The sequence below is a fragment of the Scomber scombrus genome, chromosome 15 (assembly GCF_963691925.1).
Source record: "Scomber scombrus chromosome 15, fScoSco1.1, whole genome shotgun sequence".
Taxonomy (NCBI): Eukaryota; Metazoa; Chordata; class Actinopteri; order Scombriformes; family Scombridae; genus Scomber; species Scomber scombrus.
Window position 1 is genome coordinate 28,454,638 of NC_084984.1, and position 22,043 is coordinate 28,476,680.

At 40.6% G+C, this 22,043-nt stretch overlaps 1 protein-coding gene across 2 annotated transcripts in view; it reads right to left on the reverse strand.

Moving 5' to 3' along the window:
• Nucleotides 1–19,878, reverse strand: part of slc12a2 (solute carrier family 12 member 2) — a 75,358-nt gene extending 55,480 nt beyond the window's left edge. For both annotated transcript variants that reach the window (XM_062435104.1, XM_062435103.1), the window contains exon 1: nt 19,315–19,878. In XM_062435104.1, coding sequence (XP_062291088.1) covers nt 19,315–19,878 — 564 coding nt within the window. The remainder of the gene's footprint in view (nt 1–19,314) is intronic.
• Nucleotides 19,879–22,043: the final 2,165 nt, after the last annotated feature.

Here is a 22,043-nt window from a genome sequence, read left to right on the forward strand (position 1 = left end):
AGGTTTCCTTCTTAATTCCAGACCACATCACGGAAAAACACACATCACTACATCCATTCAGCCTGTGTTAGGTTGTGTAACAGAGCTGAGAGCCACATGCTGAACAACAGTCAGGGCAACTCAAGGAGCTGGAGTTGACTTACTTTAATCCTGGCTTAAAGGTCAGAATATTGTTTTTTATAATATACAATGACGATGGTGATGGTGATGGTGATGATGATGATGATGATGATGATGATGATGATGATGATGATGATGACTGTCATCTCAATACTCAAAACACAGTATCTACTGTATCTTTCCTATGGCATAAACATTAGAGGACAGATGCTTTAAATGAGACAGAGAATTCTAATTCAAACATAAAATGTATCAGATATTGTTTGATGTATTGGAAGTCGGCAATGAAGACATAATTCCAACAAGTGTGGAGTCTCATCCATGAACCTCTGTAGAGTGAGAGGAGTCATAGAATCAAGAATCATCTAGAAAACCAAAGGAACCTTGTGTGGTTTTCTGTGTCTGTGTGTGTGTGTGACTGTGTGACTGTGTGTGTGTGAGTGAGTGAGTGAGTGAGTGAGTGAGTGAGTGAGTGAGTGAGTGAGTGAGTGAGTGAGTGAGTGAGTGAGTGAGTGAGTGAGTGAGTGAGTGTCCATGTGGTTTAGTTTAAATTTAAAGGGGTTAAAATGTGAAAATAAACGTATGAATAACTTGCACACATTCTTTTTTTTGTGGATCCAGCATCAAATTTCTGCTTTTAATCCATTTTGAGAGAATATATTAGAGGATTATGGCAAAAATGTCTAAGTGGTGTAACCATAAAAACTTTGTACCAAATAATTCAACTTGCTTAAAAACAGTAAATTGTCAATAAAACACCATATCAACTAGTTTGGCATGATCTTACATTATAACTTTTTATATTAAATAAAGCTAATGGAATACAATTGTTCTAAATATTAAGGTGGATAAAATGTTTCATATTTATCATTCTTTTGTGGTTACACCATTTGACATTTTCAGGAGCATTCAGTCTTACTTTTGGTTAAAAAAAATGGTGCAAATATCATTTCAAATGATATAAAAGCAACAAAAATACTAAATGTACATTTTAACAAACCTGATGCTGCTTTTAAAACTAGTTTTAACTGGTTTTTGAATTGATCATCTTGCCAACCCTTATTTGTCACTGACCCATATGTGAGTAATTGTGATTCTGTGTAATTCAGGGTTAAGGGGTTCATGTATAAAGTGTGTATATATATAATTGGTGTGGGTGAGGATAATATAATAGCAGTGACAACAACTGAATATAATTGCATGGAAGTTAGTGGTCAAACAAATTTATATAATTTAATTTCTAGAAGGACTGATAACTATGTTGAAATCGTATATGTTTATGTATTTGCTCACTTCAATAAAAAGCAATGATATGAAGTATGTAGTGTCAGTATGTTGTGCTACAACTCTTAAATCAATGAATGGACCATTCGATGGACATAAAATGAGTCATAAAGCAGTTTATTAACTTATTCATTATTTAATTTATTTTGGTTGTTTCAGTGCAGATTTGCTGCTCTTCTGCGTTTTTGGAGGTTTGGATAGCAGCTCAGACATGCAGTGTCCTGAGAGGTTCTTGGAGGTTTGGATAGCAGCTCAGACATGCAGTGTCCTGAGAGGTTCTTGGAGGTTTGGATAGTAGCTCAGACATGCAGTGTCCTGAGAGGTTCTATAGGCTGTTAGCATGACCTGCCAGCCTCCTCACATTTGTTAATAATACCTCAATAGCACGCTCCGTTGGTACACTGTGTGCCATATATACAGATTAGTTTACATTGCAGAGGTAAGCATCTTTTGAGCCCGGCTGATGCTGATGGATTCTCAGATACCCATTTAGAGCCCCCCCGCCCTTCACGGCTCTATCAGTGACAGACAGAGAGGAACGATCAGATGTCCACTGGCTCAGACATCTCTTCATTGTTTGGAAAAACCTCCCACCACTCACTTCATTATTCTTTTACTGCACTCAAAACTCTCCCAGAGCTGGATCCTCCGCTGCCATACTGAGGCCTGTTGATGGAAGCAAAAAACGGCCCGGCCTCACACTGCACACTTTTTTTTTTTTTGGTTTTGCAATTGTGTCGAATTACTGTTCGACTCCGGCGCGAGCGTCAAAGGGGCGACGAGTGAGGCGCCCGCTAACAGTGAGGAGCTTTGTTGCTTGGCGAGGTAACAGCATCAGTGAGGAGACTCAGTGTTATAATAGTAACAGCTCCAACTCTGAGCTGATGAGGTGAATCCAGATCTGTAAAACTTTCTATTTACTACACGGTGCTTTACATTTACACACCACCATTATTAATGTCTGAATGCTGAGTGTGTAATGATATCCTCTATATATCATTCCAACTAATCAGAAGCACACCAGACTTGACTCATTTAAATCAACTGATCTCAGTCTTCAGACAGCTGATTGGTCAAATTGTGTGCCCGTCAAGGAGCCTTATCTGTTTGACACCCCTGATCTTATTCTTATTATTATATTTAAAAAGGGACATTTCAGGTATTTTAGTCCATTATGATAATATATTGACCATGATAATATTTCACTCATCCGGTTGTATTTTTTGGGCGATTTGGGACTGAAATTTTTTCCCATACACTTGTCACTGAGTCTGACCACAAGCAGACATATAAAGTGGTGTAGCTGCAGCAGTGAATTATACAGCAGCAGATGTGCATCTTGGTTAACTTCCAGCTGACTACCTGCCTCAGTGGATGTGCTGTGTTTATAGTTCACTGCAGCAGCTGCACAGTCTCTGAGGACTGTTTGATGTGTATTTTTAGGTTGGACACAAAAATGTTTTAAATGATTTCTGTTAAATAAAAGTCTGCAGCTGTAATCTGACACCTTTTACTCAGATTAAAGAGGTTCTTTCCAGTCTGAAATCACTCCCTTATTCACTCATTTCCTTTATCACTAGTCATAATAACTACTTTTATTGGACGATATATTGTGTCAGAAATAAACACAATAAACAATATTATTGTCATTTGAAGATCATTTTATACCACTGATATAATGATCATATAATAACATAAGAATTCAAGGGGGGGTGGGATTGTAGAGTGGGTGCTACACTTGTGTAAAAACACAGACTGTCATTATGGTTGGGGACAGAGTTATTTACCTTTAATTCCATAATTCTAGTTAATAACGTAATTATTGTGACAGGCCTAGTTCTATTATAGATTACAAATTATTTATAAGTTATTATGCAATGGTTTTACTAGTCTAGCCCACTTGAAATCAAATTGGGGTGTATGAGTTTGACCCCCTGCTTTAGATCATTTAAATGTATCAAAGATGAACAAATACAAGCTAAACAACAAACAGAGTCTTGGATTTAATATTCTTTTCTTTCACAGCTCATCACTTCTTCTTTAACGAGGTGAGATTTGTTTTTCATCACTAAGTCTGTTTTCGTCCTGATTGGTGTGATAATGCCTTTGATTTCCTGCCACTAGAAGCAGAATATTATGTCCCAAAAACAGGCAACAAATGTCAGAAAATAAGAAGCACAGCAGAATATTATGTCCCAAAAACAGGCAACAAATGTCAGAAAATAAGAAGCACAATCGCAGCTCTCAGCTTAAATCAATCAGACGTTCTGTAACATTCCGCTGGTATTTTCGCCATCACGCCTCGTTAACTTGTAATTTTCCATCACATGTGCTTTTATAAACGTGTTTACAGAAGCGACTCGCGGAAAACAACTTAATTTTGCAATTGAAGGTAAATTGAGCAGATTGTGAGCACATCCTGTCATAAGGTCTGCATGTGTGTGCACATGTGGAGGCTTGTAAACATGTATATATGTAAAAAGGATTTCTGCCAATTTTCCATGATGCTGACGGAGAGCATACAGGAAGTTGATTCTAACTCCCTCATGAAAGGAGGCAGAAGTGAGGCTGTCGTCTCTGTACTACACACACACGTCTGCTCTTTAAACGTGTGTGTGTTCACTGATTCACACACACATCACATCTCATTATCATAGCGTCCTGAACTGAAGCTGAAGAATTAAGAGTTGAGGAATCTGGACTTTCTTCTTTGAAACTAAAGCTTGTTGAACAAAGACAAAGTGTTCATACTGTCTGTTAGAGCTGCAGTGATTCAGTGATTAGTCACACTGATCAACACTCACATTTTCATCATCAAATAATTGTTTGGTCAATTTTAAGCAATAATCCTCAACATTTACTACTTCCACTTTATCCAAGTGTCAAAGATGACAGTAAACTGAACAGATTATAAATACATGTGACATGAGGCGGCTGTGGTTCAGGAGGTAGAGCAGTCGTCCACCAATCGGAAGATGGCGGTTGGATTCCCGGCTCTTTTAGTCCGCTTGTCCATGTGTCTGAGGGAAACATACTTAACCCCAAATACTCCCGATGGCTGTGCCAACAGTGCATAAATGTGTGCGAAAGTTAGTCTCCCTCCCATGATGAGCAGGTTAACACCTTGTGTGGCAGCTCCTGTCATCAGTGTATGTATATGTGTGTGAATGGGTGAATGTGACATGTAGTGTAAAAGTACTTTGAGTGGTCACAAAGACTAGAAAAGCTCTAAATAAGTACAGTCCATTTATTATTTACACATTTCAATGTCTCCTGCTCACTGACAGTCAGGTCATTGTATGGATCACAGTAGAGCTGCAACCGATAATTGATCATTTTGAAATAAAATGGTAAAATTCTGATTCCAGCGTCTTAAATGTTAATATTTTCTGTTCTGTTGTCACCATCAAGGCACAGATCCAACCTGCCACCATGAAGAAACTAACAGGTTCAAAAGGTCATTTATTCCTGCTGCTATCAGCCTGTAAATTACACTGTGAAACTGTAAATTCATATTTGGTACTTGTTATATTTCTGTGCTGTGTCTGATGTTTCTGTATTACTGCTGGCTGTGAATCAAACTGCCTCCCAGGGTTAATAAAGATACCTTAAACCTTGAATAAGTAAATATGTTTGGGTTGTGGAACCAGTTTTTTTTTACATTTTATAGACTGAATAAAAATAATTGACAAATTAATAGAAAATAAAAATGAATCGTTATTTTAAATCACACTGTTGGCTTCCCCTTTTTGAAAATGACTTTCTTTTTTTGTGTTGTGCCACTCAGCGGGGGAGGTGAGGGGCTTAGAGGGATCATGTGAGAAGGTGATGTCAACATTCACCTCTCATACCATGACCGAGGCGCCCCTGAGTGAAAATAGTGCATGTGAAGTGAAGTGCTGAGCCGAGCAGAGCTGGGAGCGGACAGTCGATCTGCCTGCCGTGCAGAGCTGAGAGAGAGAGAGAGAGAGGCGACCGCAGGCCACAGGAAATATGATTATGAAGGTCATCATCTCTTCCCTGTTCCTTACAGGAGAGAAAATTCCACTCTAACAAAGCAGGGGAGATATTGTGTTTAGAAAATGTTATTGGAACCTACATTTATTGTACGTCTGCACCTTGTTGAGATTCTTGAAACGTGAAACGGAAAAATGGGAATGTTGGTGATTTCAGGAGCTTCAATCACAGGTTCCCCACATGTTTTGGGTTAGGAGGGGTAGGGGGTAGGGGGTTGATAGTTAGGACTGATCTTTCATCAATACTACTTTCCTCTTTTTAAATCCTGTCACTGTCATGACTGCAATGCCACAGTTTCAGTGTCAGGCCGTAAAAGTGACTGATGATTGGTTAGCATGTAAGCGTGTGTAGTGTAGAGGCAGGGTGTCAGGTTACAGGATCATGTAGACTAAACATGTTTTTTACTTTTATAGTTTTTATTTGTGTACTGTTCCAATCAGCACAGTAAGGCTGGTGAGTATTCAGTCCCAGCATGCCTTTCTGTTGGCCTCTGTCCAGTGGGCGACCATTACTGTTGAACCCTGTCATGTCAGCTTCAGTCAATACATCCACAGTGTTTTGCAGAGTGGAGTACATCTGGCAGGAGCTGATCCGTTCTCAGAGCCGCTGTAGCTGCCGCCATTCACAGCTACACATGTGCCATCACTGATCACTCATACTGGGCCACACAGTGCTGGGTGGACTGGGCCCAGTAGGTCACCAGTGACTTACAGCGGCGGCGGCGATCACAAGTTCACATCCGGAATTTCTCACATTTCTCAGCAGCAGAACACAATAAAGCTGCATTCCACAAGTCAAAGTGTTAGTAAGCTGCTTTCATGAGTGAGGTGTTAAAAGGGTCAACATTATCTGAACACTTCACCATTAGCCTGCTTACCAAAAACAAGAACAGGGTCAAGAAAATGTGTTCCAGTCTGGAATAACACACTCTGACCATCAGGATGGTAAACACACTGTTCTTCTTTTAAAGAGCAACAATAAACAACAATAAACATGCCACATAAAAGGCAGCATCCTTAATACATTAATCTTTTAATTTAATAAACTATAAAAAATAGTTAGGGATTCATTTTATGTCGATTGTCTGAATCGACTGATTGAATCCAGACTTGCAGCTCTTGACTAATACATAAAAATGTAAAAATCATCAACGCTCATCAGAGGTCAAAGGTCAGAGGCAGAATAGGATGGAGAAATGAAACAACAGAGCTGCACCTCCCTCATTACAACCACTGAGGAACTTGTTTACTTTAGATTTCAATTAACCACAAATTCTCTTATTACAATGAGTTTTCATATAAGTTATATTAACACTGTTCACCAAGGAGAGAATGAGACAAAGCACAAACAGACAAATCAAACCAGCAGGTTAGAATGTTATGATCCAACATGTCTGTAATAAATATGAATAATAATGGATTATTACAGTCATGTCAGTAATTGACATCATGTGAGTAAATCTCTGCTGCGACTCCTGTCAGAGTTTGTCTCGGAGTTCAGGAAACAACTGATAGAAATGATGGATCATGGTTGTGATAAACTTTTAAACTTGAAGTGTGAAATAGAGGAAGGTGCACACTGCGTTTCTGAAGAACAACTGCAGAGTCAGCAGTTATACATTCTTAATAATCCAACATTCACATTCAGTTGTGCACTGACTCTTTATGATTGCTGCTGATTCTTCACCTGACTGAGAGCTAAGAGGAAGCAAACAAACTCCCATGTACTCCTAGTTAGATTACTCTACATGTGGCTGGTAGAAATGGTCTCGGGGGGGGTGGGGGGGGTCAGGGTTGTTGAGCTATTTCTGACATCAGGCTGCATCTGACGCACTCAGATGTGGGGATAAGAAGGAAGCCAGGTCCTCCACACAAACTCTCTCACACACTGTCTCTCGCTTACAAAGCTGTTGCTAAACATCTTGTGTGTGTGTGTGTGTGTGTGTGTGTGTGTGTGTGTGTGTGTGTGTGTGTGTGTGTGTGTGTGTGTGTGTGTGTGTGTGTGTGTGTGTGTGTGTGTGTGTGTGTGTGTGTGTGTTATAACAGCTGTAAGGCCATGGCTGATGCTGCGACAAAAAGGAAACCCTCTCCAGTTAAAGGCCACACCAGAAGCCTGGGGCGTCCTCGCTTCCTGTTTCTGAGTACAACCATTGGTGAAGTAAACAAAGAGAAAGAGGGGGAACAGAGCAGAGAAAGAAAAATAAAGAGGGGGGGAAGGAGAGGTTTACTCAAACTCGTAACACTCTAACAGAGGTTCCATTGTGCGAGCTCACCTCACTTCTTCTGTAAGGGGCGGTGAGCGCTGCAGCAGCTGGACCTCAAACATGGAGTCAGAGCAGCTGGCAGCTTTCCTCAAGTCTGCTTTTTATTCCATCTGTCACTTCACCATCACTAATATTCATGGATTTTGACAAAGGTGTGAAGCTCTACTCTAATTCAATGATCCAGTTACCTGATTGAATTAGTGCTGTGTTTATATTTACACAGCAAAGACACGCACAACTAACTTTATAGAAATTAACCAACTCAGCAACATCTGCATTAGTGCTGTCACTTTTCACTTTTCACCAGGGGTGTGACGAGATCTCGTACCAGGAGCTATAATTAAGGGGTGCACCCAAAAAAAAGGGAAAAAAAGACGATCGGTTTTCTATCGATCACTCGCACGTCATGTCTTCTCTTTATAATGTCACGTGTGGATCATTAACCTTGTTGCAGCTTCTACCTGCTGAGAAGATCTCAGTCAGCAGTAGGAGATGAGGAGAGGAGCAGGTTAACCTCAGGTCTCTACACTGAAGTCCTGAAGTAGGAGGAGCAGGGAATCTAGTGCAGCTATGGCAGCCTAATGATGCAAAAACTCAAATGAATCACACTACCAAATTATAACACAATTTATATGTTGTTCTACTTGTGTATTTATGTGATACAGGATTTGTGCAATTTACTTTTATTTCTGTGTTTTTTATTAGCAATATGTTATAATTTGTGATAATTGGATTCTTTATTTAACTTATATTTATATATTAGAATTGTTTCTACTCTTTATAATTTACTTTTTAGTATTTGTGATTATATCTAACTTTTGTATTTATGGTTGTTATTTCCATAAATAACAAAATGATCCATCTATAAAATATCTATATGGGGAAACCTTTGACAGTGCTGCATACTGCATATGATAATTATATATTTAGAAAGTAGAAAAAAGTGATTGATTACAAGATGATTAGTTCAAACATTTCAATTCAATTTCCATTTTGTGAATTTTAAATAAAAGAACAGTCATGTATTTCCTCATTGAAGTTTTCTTAAAAATAGTTAAAATCTCGTCTCGATCTCGTGAGCTGAGTGTATCGTCACACCCCTACTTTTCACACTTGTTCGAACATGACATGAAAAAACCATATTCGAACTATAATGAACCCATTAGAATTTTAAAATGTCACCTGTAGCGCATTAGACCGTTTGTTTGTATTTTGTTGCTTGCCAACTCAGCCAGCAGTGGGCGCTCTAAAAGTTTTGTAGGCTATAGTATGTAGGCTCTTGACCCATCTGTAAATTAAACCAATGATATGTTTTGTTTGGAAAATGGAAGACACGTAGAGCATCTGCCTTGAGCAGATAATTATGACCCCAAGTCATCAGAAAAGCAGTGTGTGGAAATATTTTGGGTTCTATTCTGTGGATGGTAAGCTCACAGTTAGATAACTTAGAAGATAAGGCTGTTGTCTTACACCTCAACATCAAATCATCTGAGGCGCTAATTTAGTGGTTTCTGGATATGGGCAGTGGGTTTAATGGCATAAATTTGATCGACTATTTCGGCATCTCAATTTATGAATGACTGCCTGACAGACTGCCGCGTGGCGCTTCTACAGGGCGGTCGTGTTAATACATTCACATATATTGAAATGTGGTGATTATTGTACACATTAATCACAGATATTCTAATACATTTGAATGAATTGTGTGACTTTTGGTATTTGTCTCCAACCTTCTTCTCTCTGGAACGCCCTGATAAATGTATGTCAGTCAAAGTCATGAATAACTTCTATTATTGGAAACTGGTTAATATAGATTTACTGACAGAGTATGAAAGCTCAGAGTTATATCAGTGATGTACAACAGCTACAAGTAAAACATGACCTTCCATTATACAACATACATCACTGAAAATCAAAGTGTTGAAACTGCCTGAAACAACAGCTTGTCCAACTTTGGACAAAGGCAGCGACCCAAACTGGGAAAAAGCTGATTTTTGGGTCAGTGGTTAAGATTAAGTTAGGGTTATATATAAGGAAGTAGTGCTTAGAGTTAGGATAAGTCTTCAGGGTATGAATGTAAGTGTTTGTAATGCCCCCAAAAGTGACCATGGTCTGAGGCTTGGTTCAGTTCAAGAAAAGCTGTGAGACATAAATGATTCTTACCTATGCACAGTGTGAGATATGTGAGGAAGGGAAGGAATGAGATATCTGAGTGAGCATCTAGCTTGTATTCAGTTTTTCCTTAGAAGTATATCACACTGATCATCCCCAAATGATTCTTTCAACGTATAGAGAAAGTCAAAGAATGCAGCAGAACACAGAATCAGTCTCTCACATGTGAAATTGAGGCAATCACAGTCACATATCACGAATGGATCATGCTGTCACACAAATATCTAAAAGTCTAAGGCTGAGCATCCCCCTCCTCACACACACACCCTTTAAAACACACACTTGCTAGTATCCTGTTGGTGTCCATGGCAACGGCTGGCTGGGAGGGGTTTTTACATCGCTTAACAAAAGGCTCCAGAAATGACAACAGCACAGCTTTAGAGATGCTATTAACAGCAGCTCTCATTACTAACCCCCCCAAGACACTGGAGGACACACACACACACACATAGCAACCGTAAAACCAAGAAAATGCAACACTGCTGATGTCTAAACTCACAGCACAGAGACAGCTACAGGTCTCACAGGAAACATCTTTAATAAACAGCAGCTGTGTTTAAAGCAACAATCCAAACATATCTACATATCTTAGAATCATAACAGAGCGTTCAGATGGCAGCGTTTCCCACACATACATTTATTCATTGACTGATTTTCTATTTTAGGAGCTGCACACCCCACTCGCTCTCTCTGTCTCTAACACATGGCTATGGCCCCGTCTGTGAATAGCATGACGTTGTATACTCCAGTACAGTAGGTGGCAGCATGCACCTTTAATGTGGTTTATAGTCAAGAAGAAGATGAACACGAAGAAAAAAGAAGAAGAAGGCTGTGTTCCATTTATCTTATAAGTCATTCCAGTTTAAAAGTCAGAAAACCAGTCGTAGCCAGGTTAGCTACTGATAGTAATACCAGTTGATAAAACACATTTTGCTGTATTGCTGTCTCATACAAACACCGCAGCAACACATCTATAGATGTTGGACAGTGCTGTGTGTACGACTGATTTAATGGGACACAAATAAGACAAAACTTCTAATAAACAGGATAATACTACAACTATCATGCTGTTGATGTGCGGAGCATCATGGATTTTGAGGTTGGGGCTGGTGACGTACGTCCGACTTTCAGAGTCGGAGATCCGACTCCAGGGGATGTTCCACTTGAAATTTCTGACTAGAAATTCTGACTTTCGAGTACAACTGGAACGCACCATAAATGCATGGATGTATTATTATTTTTAATGTAAGGTCAGGTCTTCATTGTAAATAAAGCAAAGTAGAAAATCACAACTGACAACAATCTAAGAGAGTCTGTGCAGCTGGACATAGACTCAACCAGCTGCTACTGTATTCTGAATATAGAACACAGAGCTGAGAGGATTAATCAGCAGAAAACTGATCTCTAACATTTGTTATACCACTGTGGGTTTGAGGTTGTTGACTTGTCAAAATAAGACTCTAGAGACATTTCACACACTGAGCAATAAATGGATTCCTCAAAAAGTAATCAATAGACAATATTTGGTAGTTGCCACATTCCACTACATTTTATCTTTTATCATCAACCCATATTTGGAGGTGGCCACTGTCCAGCAAAACAGGACAATTACAACAACTGTGCTCAGGTCAGAGTTTACATTGAGCTCATCCTGAACGTCACTTTAATTGCTGAACCAGGAAAGAGCTCCATGCTAAAACTACATATTATGTCCTGTTCAGAGTGGTGCAACACAGAGAGAAGGGGGCGGGCATCAATATTTAAGCACCATGCGTTTCCGCTTGGCCGATTCAGACTGAATAAATCTGCCCTGTCACAGTTTCCCTTCTGGCTGTTCGATATGGAGCTACAGCACGCTGCCGTCATAGCTGAAGCTGATCAAGAGCCTGATCTAGCAAGACGTTCCTGCTGGTGACATCCTCCAAAAACACACGCTGGAGCTCAGCATCACCGTCCTTTTCAGGTAAAATGAAGCTCCTGAGCTGTTCAATAATCATCAGGGAAACAGTCAGCCTGCTGCTCTTTAAATACCTTAACAGTACAATGAATGACTCATTGATTGCTGTGAAAAGTTCATGGGCAAACCATCAATTGGTACAGTGGAAATTCCATTCCGCATTTCGATCTGGGCGTGCCACACAGAGAGAGAGGAAAACTCTGCAGCGGTAGACGTAACACAGTGGAACACCCGGGTCACCATGACCTTCAAACTGCCACAGACCCCCTGAATTTTAGAGTCCCGGTGCCACATATTGAACCACACAGTGCTGCCTCTGTGGATGCCGGCCAGCCACAGCAGCTAATTAAATCCTGTTGCCTATCAGTTGATCGTGCATATCTGCTAGCAGCACTAATTTAGTGGTGATGAAACCAACTCCGCTCCTGATACTGTATTAAGACAGTCGCCATTAAGACTCAATATGTTCTGAATAAGTGACACAATAGGGGCCCTCTTTCAGGCTAACAACCTTGAGAAAAAATGAGACCAGCTTTTCATCACTAACTACTCTGGAACAGCTCATCACCTGCTTCAAATATTAAGGAAGAGGGAAGGGAGATTGCTTTTCAACATTTTTCATTTACTATACGATTGACAGGCGGCAGTAATCCTAGACAAAGACATCCTGCTCATGAAGGGGACATACCTGACAACTCAGAGTCAGCCCAGAGTCAACTCAGAATCCTGCTCAACTGAACCTGACTGGTACTGCCAAACCTCAAACTCTCAGTCCACCCAAACCCAAGGCTATACAAACCTGACACAGGCCCCGAACACGTCCATCCTCAGTTCAGGACATTTTATTGCATAAAGCTTCAGGATCTGGTTAGGAAAGTTTAGTTTCAAGTGTGTCCATGTGTTGCAGGTAGATAAGCAAAAGCTTAAGTCTCACCAGGCTACTAACACAATACTTGTGTTAGTGTTGAGTTAGTCTAGAGAGTTAAAAATCTAACTTTTGTTCTAGGGTCAAGTTCTGGTGTCAACATTGGTCGCACTGGTAAGGTTGAATTTGTAAGGTTGTCACTTCTTCCCATTTCAGAGGTTTTCCTTGCTGGTCATGGAATGTTGGGTCTCTTTAAATTCAATTAAAGAGTACGGGGCTCTATGTGACTTGAGATAACTTTTGTTGTGATTTGGTGCTATATGAAAACGATTTAATTGAGTACTTTGAGTTGAATGCTCAGATCTAAGTCTGTGCAGACCTCTAAAGCAGCCAGGTCTAGACTGTACCCCTTCATTTCATTTAAAGAGACCATAAAGAGAACATTCCCACATGAGCAGCACTTGGCGACAGCAGCAAGGAAAAACTCCCGTTTAACGGGAAGAAACCTCACGCAGAACTGGACTCTAGGTGGTCGACCATCTGCCTCAACCGGTTGAACTCCAGATAACTATATAAACCTGTTTCTTAGAACAACTCACACACTAGTGCTGGCTGTGCATTACCCACTGGGTGTTACATCACATCCTGTGTATTGACAGACTCAACGGTCACACCATTTCCAGTAAGTAACTGTATGGCTCCAGGCAGTAAGTATCTTTCTACATGCGTATGTAGGTCAGCATGTATAGAACTGCTTTAACCAATTAGAGCTCAGACGATACTGTTTCTAAAGCGAGTATACTCTATACATCGATATTCGAGAGCTTTTAAAAAATCCAATGAGGATAATATTGGATTATTTGTCTTTTTACATACACATGACAAAACACTTTTGGCCATGTTCCACTTTGGTTATTTGCAAGTTGCAACAAAAATATGGACTTTTAACTGCTGAGAAATAAACTAGACTCTCAAATAGATACGAGTAGGCAAAGCGATAAATGTATATGTCACATATTATCAACCACAAATGTCTGTTTTCCAGCTAATCCCGGGAATTAAAGGAGCCCTGCTGAGTTTTACTGTAAGCAAACATAAGTAATATTTTCACTGAGTCAAGTCTTGTCAGTTGTATTTATATAGCGCCAAATCATAACAAAAGTTCTCTCGGGGCATTTTTCACATAGAGCAGAACCGAGCTGTAGGTGGGCGCCATCTGCCTTGACCGGTTAGGTTGAGAGAGAAATAGAGACACAGAGGAGGACAATAACAACAATAAGAAGAAATGTGCCAGGAACCAAACCGAATCTGCACCCACAAGATTCTGATGACACTTATTCAGATTTCCACCAAAAAAAATGTTAGCCCTGTGAAATGCGAATTACTTTTTCCCACTTTTAATCCTGTGTCCCTGTGTTACCGGCTTATTTATCTCTTATTATACGCCAATCAATGTCATAAAATCGTCAATATGTCTTTTCCTATAAAATAGTTTCAAATGTTTGCTCATAATGTGTCAGAGGCATTTACAAACTCTCACAAAATTAAATGTGACTTTGTCTTTCATAAAACATTCCAAGAGTTTATTAAGCACACGTGTGTGTGAGACGAACACAACAAGGACCCATCGTTAAAAAAACTGCTCTACTGCACAACTAGAGGCAAGAAACTCTACAGGTGGAAAATCATGATATTTCATCACATTTATGAAAACATCCAACAGAAATGTTGAAGTGATAGTAATGACAGTTTTCACAGTTTGAAGCATCATATGAGCAAAACCCTAGAAGCAAATATGACAGTAAGGTGAGCTGTAACATAAAGTTCATTCTAAATTATTAGAATTGCAGACTAAGAAAAAATAGGGCTCAAAATATCATACAGTGATATATCCAGTATGAGTTACTCCTTTTCTTAGAATGTCTTCTCACTCTTAGCCTTGGCCTGATAATGTTCTTTGTGTGGGAGTTTTTAAAAGTGTCAGGAGATAAAACTAAAAACAAACCAAAACAAAATATTGTGGAGCGATGCAGCTAATGAGCAGGCGCAAATCTTACTGTGGAATGTTAGCATGATGGCCTTCGCCTGCACAGCCTGATATTTCAGCTCAACTATGTGATCAAGTGAAAACAAGGTCAGTGGGACCTCATGGTTAACCAACAATAGTCCATTCTGAACAGGCCTCAGACCCTGGACTGTAGGTCAGCCATCACTGTTCTGAATCACCTCAACATCCTGACAGCAAGAGCTTACCTCTGGAGAGAAAACACCCGTGTTAGATAAAACTGTTTATACCCTTCATGGACAATGCTTAACTAACTTCATCACATGTCCAAAAACTGCTCCAAAGAAATGTCAAATTACAATTAGAGCCATTTATCACCTATAAGAAAAACAAGAAACAGCTTCATTTCAATTGTTCTTACTACTTGGTCCATATTGGCTCAAAAGCTTGGAGACAGTCCTGTTTCAAATGCTCCTTGTAAATGTGCTTTATTTGAGTCATTCCAAAGGATGACGCTCTGCTGGAGCCATCAGCTGCTTTGTTTAAAGCTACACACCATGACCAGGTAGACTCAGCGTCATGTGACCACTGACAGGACAGTAATGATGGACTAGAGCAGACTGCGGATGATTATAAAACATTTGTGATAAAGATATGTGATGGAAGCCATGATATTTTACAGTTTAACTATAAACATTGCACATTCTGTACTATTTGAAGCTCAGCCTGCAGAAGCATGAAAGTGGTTCCAGTGGTTTGTTATGTTGCACAGCGGCACTGTGTTCAAATCAATCTGCAATCACCATGATAACATCACAGCACCAATAAAAGAAGCCATGACGTTAACTGTGATAGATTGTATAATACCAGCAAACTTCATGTTCCTGCAAGTTGAAAAATAAAGACTAGTGTCTGACTTCTCCACACTCAGATTCTACTGCATCAATTCCATCTTTTCATCACTTACCTGGTAAACAATGGAAACAGTGCAGTGATGCAGCAGTTCTGATGTGTCACAATCATCTAATTACACTATGCTCACAGGAAGTTACTTAACATCGATGTAGCACTTGTGCAATAAATGTACCAATCATTCTACCCCAACCAGTCGAGGCAGATGTTCTCCCACTTTGAGCCTGGATCTGAGGTTTCTTCCTGTTAAAAGGGAGTTTTTTCTTGCCACTGTCGCCAAGTGCTGCTCATGTAAGAATGTTGGTTCTCTTTAAATTAAACTTGAAGAGACTGTTTAGACCTGCTCTATGTGTAAAGTGCCTTGAGATGACTTTTGTTGTGATTTGGCGCTTTATAAATAAAGATTGATTGATTGATTTGGTACTTAAATCACTTTGGTGCATTAAAAAGACAGAAGTGAACACGAACAGCCAATTTACTGATAGAAAATGTACCAAACATGAAAAAATATGCGTGTTTGTACATCACACTAGTGTGCGGTCTCTACTGGACCACAACTGGCTTCCAAACTGGTTTTGATGTGAAGAATTCTTAAATAAAGAGATTTAAAATGTGAAAAGAAACTCAGATACATGATTGTGTACAGTGGGGCTCAAACAGTATCCTCTCACACACACACACACAGAGAGACAGAGGTGTCATTTTAGGTTTGATGGTGAATGGTATGCAGAATAAAAAACAATTTTTCCATTCAAACAAAAAAAAAATGTTCTAAATGTTATATATAACTTTGTCTTAAAACAAACCTGTACAGGAAGTTCACCACACACACACACACACACACACACACACACACACACACACACACACACACACACACACACACACACACACACACACACACACACACACACACACACACACACACACACACACACACACACACACACACACACACACACACACACAACCTCTGTAATGACCACACAAATGAAATGTTATCCAAGAAAGCAAACAGGAATATTTGTTGTTCTCTGATGATTCTTTCATAAAAATCTATTTTTATAAACATCACCCGCTAAATGTTAACAGTGACATATAGACACACGTCAGCACATCATGTCAGCTGATATCTAACAACAAACACCAGCAGAGAAAAGCCAAAGATATGTTGGAGTTCATTTGGAAGAAGTGTCTCTGCCCCAGTGTGTCAAGCAGAGAGCAGCTGATCTTTACAGTGTGTGTGAAATATAAAGAGTCTATAAAAAAATGTCTGTTTATGTCCTAAAATAAACAGCAGCAGATATATACAGGCAGTAATTCAGCATCCATCAGTGTTCTTTTATAGTAACTGACTTAATTAACAGACACTTAACAGGAGCTAATCTAAGCGGCTCCACACAGACACAATGCTCCACTGATTCATGCTGTTACACAGATCTGTTATCAATAATGATAATCATCTGCTCGAGCTGCGTCAAACAACTGCTCTTCTAATTCGGAAAGAAACACTCGGGGATATAAAAGTTAAAAACGGTTGCCGGCGGCGATGATGTACTGCATGGTATGAATGTCTTCTATTCATAGCTGAGATGTTTACAGTGCAGGCTTTAGAACAGAGAGCTGCTCCAGAGTGACTGAGAGTGTTTACATTCATCAGGGGCTGTGGCTCCTGGTTCACACCTCACCTTGACATGCATTTTATAGGTGATCGGCTCAGGTGTGAATGCAACCAATACGCGTCGAGGATACCTTCAAATCCGAATCACTCAGACAAGATTCAGGAGGTTTTCTGGGCCACATGTGACCACGTTCTTCTAGCAGTATATGGGACCATCTACTCAACTGGCATCCCGTGTGTGAGCAGTACTTATTTACACGGCAACACCATCAAATTAAAGACGAAGAAGCCACAACAACAGGAAAAATTGATTCTCTTGGATGGAGAACACATGAAATATGATCTAATTTAGTTTAAATCTAAACTGTTCAGCCCAGTTTCCATTTGATTTTGCACCATGTGCCAAGGTCAACCTCTCTATCAGATTAGACAGGAAGAACTTTGCTTCCTGCCATCGGTTGTAAACACCAAAAAGACACATGTGGTCTTTGCAAACAGAGATAATGTATGTTTATCTGCATATAGAGAAGAGAAGTGACATCCAATCACACGTGGTTATTCGAGACACATTCTAATGCCAGGTCAGGATAGACACACTTAGACCTGTCCACTACAGACGCATGTTAACGGCAGGTGTGAACACTGCCTAAGTGATGTATTACCCCGGGAAACTGCTTCCAACACTTTATCAAAATGTAACCTTGACAATTAAAAACTATTCAGGGTCAGATAAACACACTCCAGCTTACTGTACTATTTAAATGTGACATCAGAGCACCAATAGGCTCAAACAAATCCATCTAACACATTAGTTTATCGGGATCAGCCATTGGCCGTGACACCAGGCAGCAGCTACTGTTCCTGGGGTCCACATAGAGTCGGCATCAGTCACATGCTGCCATGACCCTACTCTCCTTCCAACCAACACACAGCAGCTGATTTCACTGTAAGTAACATCCACAGAGAGAAACTAATCAGTCAAGTCGGCTGCTGTCGAGTTCGCCTGGGGGTAAAAACTGAGCATGATGGGACATGATTGAAGCTCACTGCTGCCAAAGAGAATTAAAGTCACTGACCAACTTCAAGAGAGAAATCATGTGTTCGAACACTTCGTATTCATATTTGTGTGCCAAAAGTACATGGACAGGGGCGTCTACATGAAGTGTAGATTCCATGAGTCATTTTCTTTTTAAAGCTTATTTTGAGACTGAAAGGTCATATGCAACTGTGTTCCAATGAAGGGAAATCTTAATGCTACAGCATCCAATGACAGTTTGGAGGATGCCTATACACTGAGCTAGCCCCATAATAGAAAGCTTCTCCTGGTTTGCTGTGGAAAAACCTGACCTCATCCCCATCCAACACCTGAACACCCACTTTGAGCCAGCCCTGATCATTCTGCATCAGAGTTATACCTCACTACAATATCAGATCTTTGCAGTCAACTTCCAAAATGGAAAGGCTTATCAGGATAGTGGACGCAGCAGATTATTTCTCATGTTTTTGGAATGACATGTGTTCATATAATCTGTTTGTGCACCCACATACTTTAGGCCAAGTAATGATTAGTGAATGATATTATTGGAACATATCAGCTGGGAAAAACCCTCTCACTGAATGACCAATCAAAGTTTGCCATTCACAAGAGAACCACATGACAAATTACAACCAGTCCAATGAGCAAAATATGCTCTTTAAATACATTCACTGCCTATGTAATGCAAACAAACTGACAAAGTAGCATAAAAGCATCAGCTACACCTCTATCAGAGCTTTAAGAGCCTGAGCAGCAGTGCAGGCTTGCTGTGACCCAAAGGGAGCATTCAAGGAAAAGCACATGTTGTTTCAGCCTGCACATGTGCACAGACTGTCAATACCTATATACAACACATGACCTGGATAGAAATGATTGATGGGTGAACTTGAGGATGTCAGCTTCTTGAACTGATCACACACTGGAGCGCATGCTGTGTGTTCCTTGTTATTAATATTGAAAAATGTCATAGACTAATTTCTAGGAGCATACTGAGAGCGGAAGACACGCCGCAGCGTTATGCCTGTCTCTTCCGCGCTCTCACAGCCATGTGTGCAGGCTTACCTTGTCCAGCTCATCGTGCAGTTCCGAAAGGGTGGGTCTGATGAGTTTCTCCCCCAGCGGCGCTGCTGTCTGCCGGTAGAAGTCGATGTTGGGCACGGCATCGATGGTGTTATGGCCAAAAGTCCTCAGGTAATAAGTGTTGGTGTGGGTGTCATAGTGATAGTGATGCTGGCCCCCGGTGGATGAATGCAAGCTGGTCTCGCTCATCACCGTATCCCCATTCTGCAGACCTTCAGCCGGCGATGCCTCCGGAGAGGCCTCGCTCCCAGCTCCGGTCGGATCTGCGAAGTTCACCACCCGAAACCGGCCTTTGGCTTCTTCTCCTCCGGCTCCGGGATCAGCAACCTCTGGAGGAGCGCTTGAAGTGGCCTTATCGCTGGATGGGACGGTGGTGGAGGCGTCGGAACTCGGGGACTTGTCTTCGGTGGCACCAGCTGCCTCTGCCACAAGGTCTACCTGGAACCGGCTCTGGCTGGGTGTCGGACCCGCCGGCCTCTGCCCCGCATCAGGAGCTAGGAAATCATGTTCCGGCGCGGCGGAAGGCGCGGATGATGGCGCTGACATGGCACAAAAAACACCAATGAACGTGGAAAGCGAGTGGAGAAAGCTACGTTAGGGCCCGCGAAACTAAGTAGAGGAAGTGTGGAGCCCGGGAGTTTCTCTGTCACAACCGAAGAGCTAGCGTCCTATTTACAGAGAAAAACACGCTGCTCTGCCCGGTGAGAAGACGAGCCAGGCAGCCGTGTGGAGAGCAGTAGTAGTGGAGGACAGCTCGCTAGCTGTCTCGGTACATGAGGCTACAGGCTGGAAACTTTCAGCCACTTCTCCACCTTCTTGTTCCGTCGCAGTAAATCCAAAAAAAAAAAATCACTTGGTGACTCGTTCTCTCGGAACCACTGGACTAAATCCCGTCCAGCTCTCGTCTTTCTGTAGTTGTGAGCAGGATGCTGTTGTCGACCTTGCCGCAGCTCCTCCTAGACTCTCAGAGCTTCCCTCGCTGTTATTATACACACTGCAGTCGGCATCACTGAAGGGTGGGCTCCAGTCGAGGGGGGGTGCTCGCGAGATTACAACGTTAGCGTCTCTTTTTTCAAGCGGGATGGGAATGTCGCGAGATTACATCACAATACCCAAATAGTAGGCGTGACGTTATCATGCTCCTATGGAGATGGGGACGAGGAGGGGGTGAAACTGCACCAACAGGCTCTTTGTGTTCGCTGCTGTCTGTTTGTCTGTGTGGAAGCTTCCTGTATAGGTAGGCTGTGACAAGTTGAAGGGTGTCTGCCGCCATTCTGTGGGGTTTAACAGTTAATGCCGCGGTGTTTTTCCCTTACAGAAGTAGTTTTTGAATGGGTTAACACTTCCCTTGCAGTAGCGCATTGTGTCCCGGGGGGCCCAAGCCTTTTATGGCCCAAAGCAGAATTTGATTTACCCCCCACACCTGTGCCCCAACACATATGTTCACCTCTACATCAGAGCACACTGGAACATATGCTGAACATAAGTGTACTGCACATATGGTCATAGCATTCTAAGCAGCTGTTATTTTACAGAACATTATGTTTTAGTTAATAGTGTCATTAGAAATGTAAACCTTACACAACAAACCAGAACAAAAGCTACAAGATAATGAATGACAGGGTACAGTATGCTGTGCCCCCAAAGCATGTGTGGGACCGTTTCTGAAGGACCAGTCAGCTCAGATCAGTCAACCAGTGAGAAGTCTTTGAAAAAACACAAAAGAATTACCAGGTATTTTTTAATCAAACTGGTACAGTACACATACTACATACATACAGAAGTGCAAAAACATCTTTTTCTAATAAAATTAATAAAGACACTCAAACACTGTCAGTTCCAACATTAAGACAAAATGACTACTTTTGCTTCAAGAATCCAATTTAATGCTGAGTGCTGAAAATAAATATAATCATTTGAAAAATGCTGAATAATGGATACAAATTGTTCCAAAATGATATGTTTTCTCGACTCTTGCTGGCTGCAAGTTAGTGGGGGTGAAATATTCATATTATATCATATGTCTTTTTTAAGTAGCTGTACAAAAATAAAAATATGAAATTACATATAAAAGTCCTGCTTTGAAACTATTGCTGAAGGAAAAGTACAGATGTATTATAACTAAATTAAAGTGTCAGAGGTATTTAAGGTAAATTTAAAAAAAAAAATTAAAAGTATATATATAAAAGTAAGGTAAAATAAATATTAAAGGTAAGGTAAACTTTGATTTCATTCTTATCAGTGGGAGTAGGAGGTACTGGTTCTTTATTACTGATTCATAAATGAACAATTAGCATTTTTCTGTTGAAGGTGCATGGGCTAATTTTAAGTACCTTTATAAAATTCCTATATCATATTTTATGATATGTTTTGTATCTTAATCTAGTAAACAGTCTCTTCCACAGCTGTAGAGGTGAAAGTGGAAAGCAGTCAACTGCCCTTCAGCCCAAGACACATTCACTACATATCAGTTGGTTTTAGTAAGTTGATCCATTTCAAACTTGTTTGAGAATTTGCACCACTACAATACAATATCAATTTACGCAGGTTCTGGATTACATTTTCTGGTGCTTGTGTCTTGCTGAGGGGCCCTTTGTCAAAATCTAGCACAACAAAATTATTTTATTGTGCTAAATAATAATTTGTCAAATAACTTACCTCAAACTAACACAGAAAGCTGATGCCAGTCAGTTTTATTCCTGTGTGGTGGG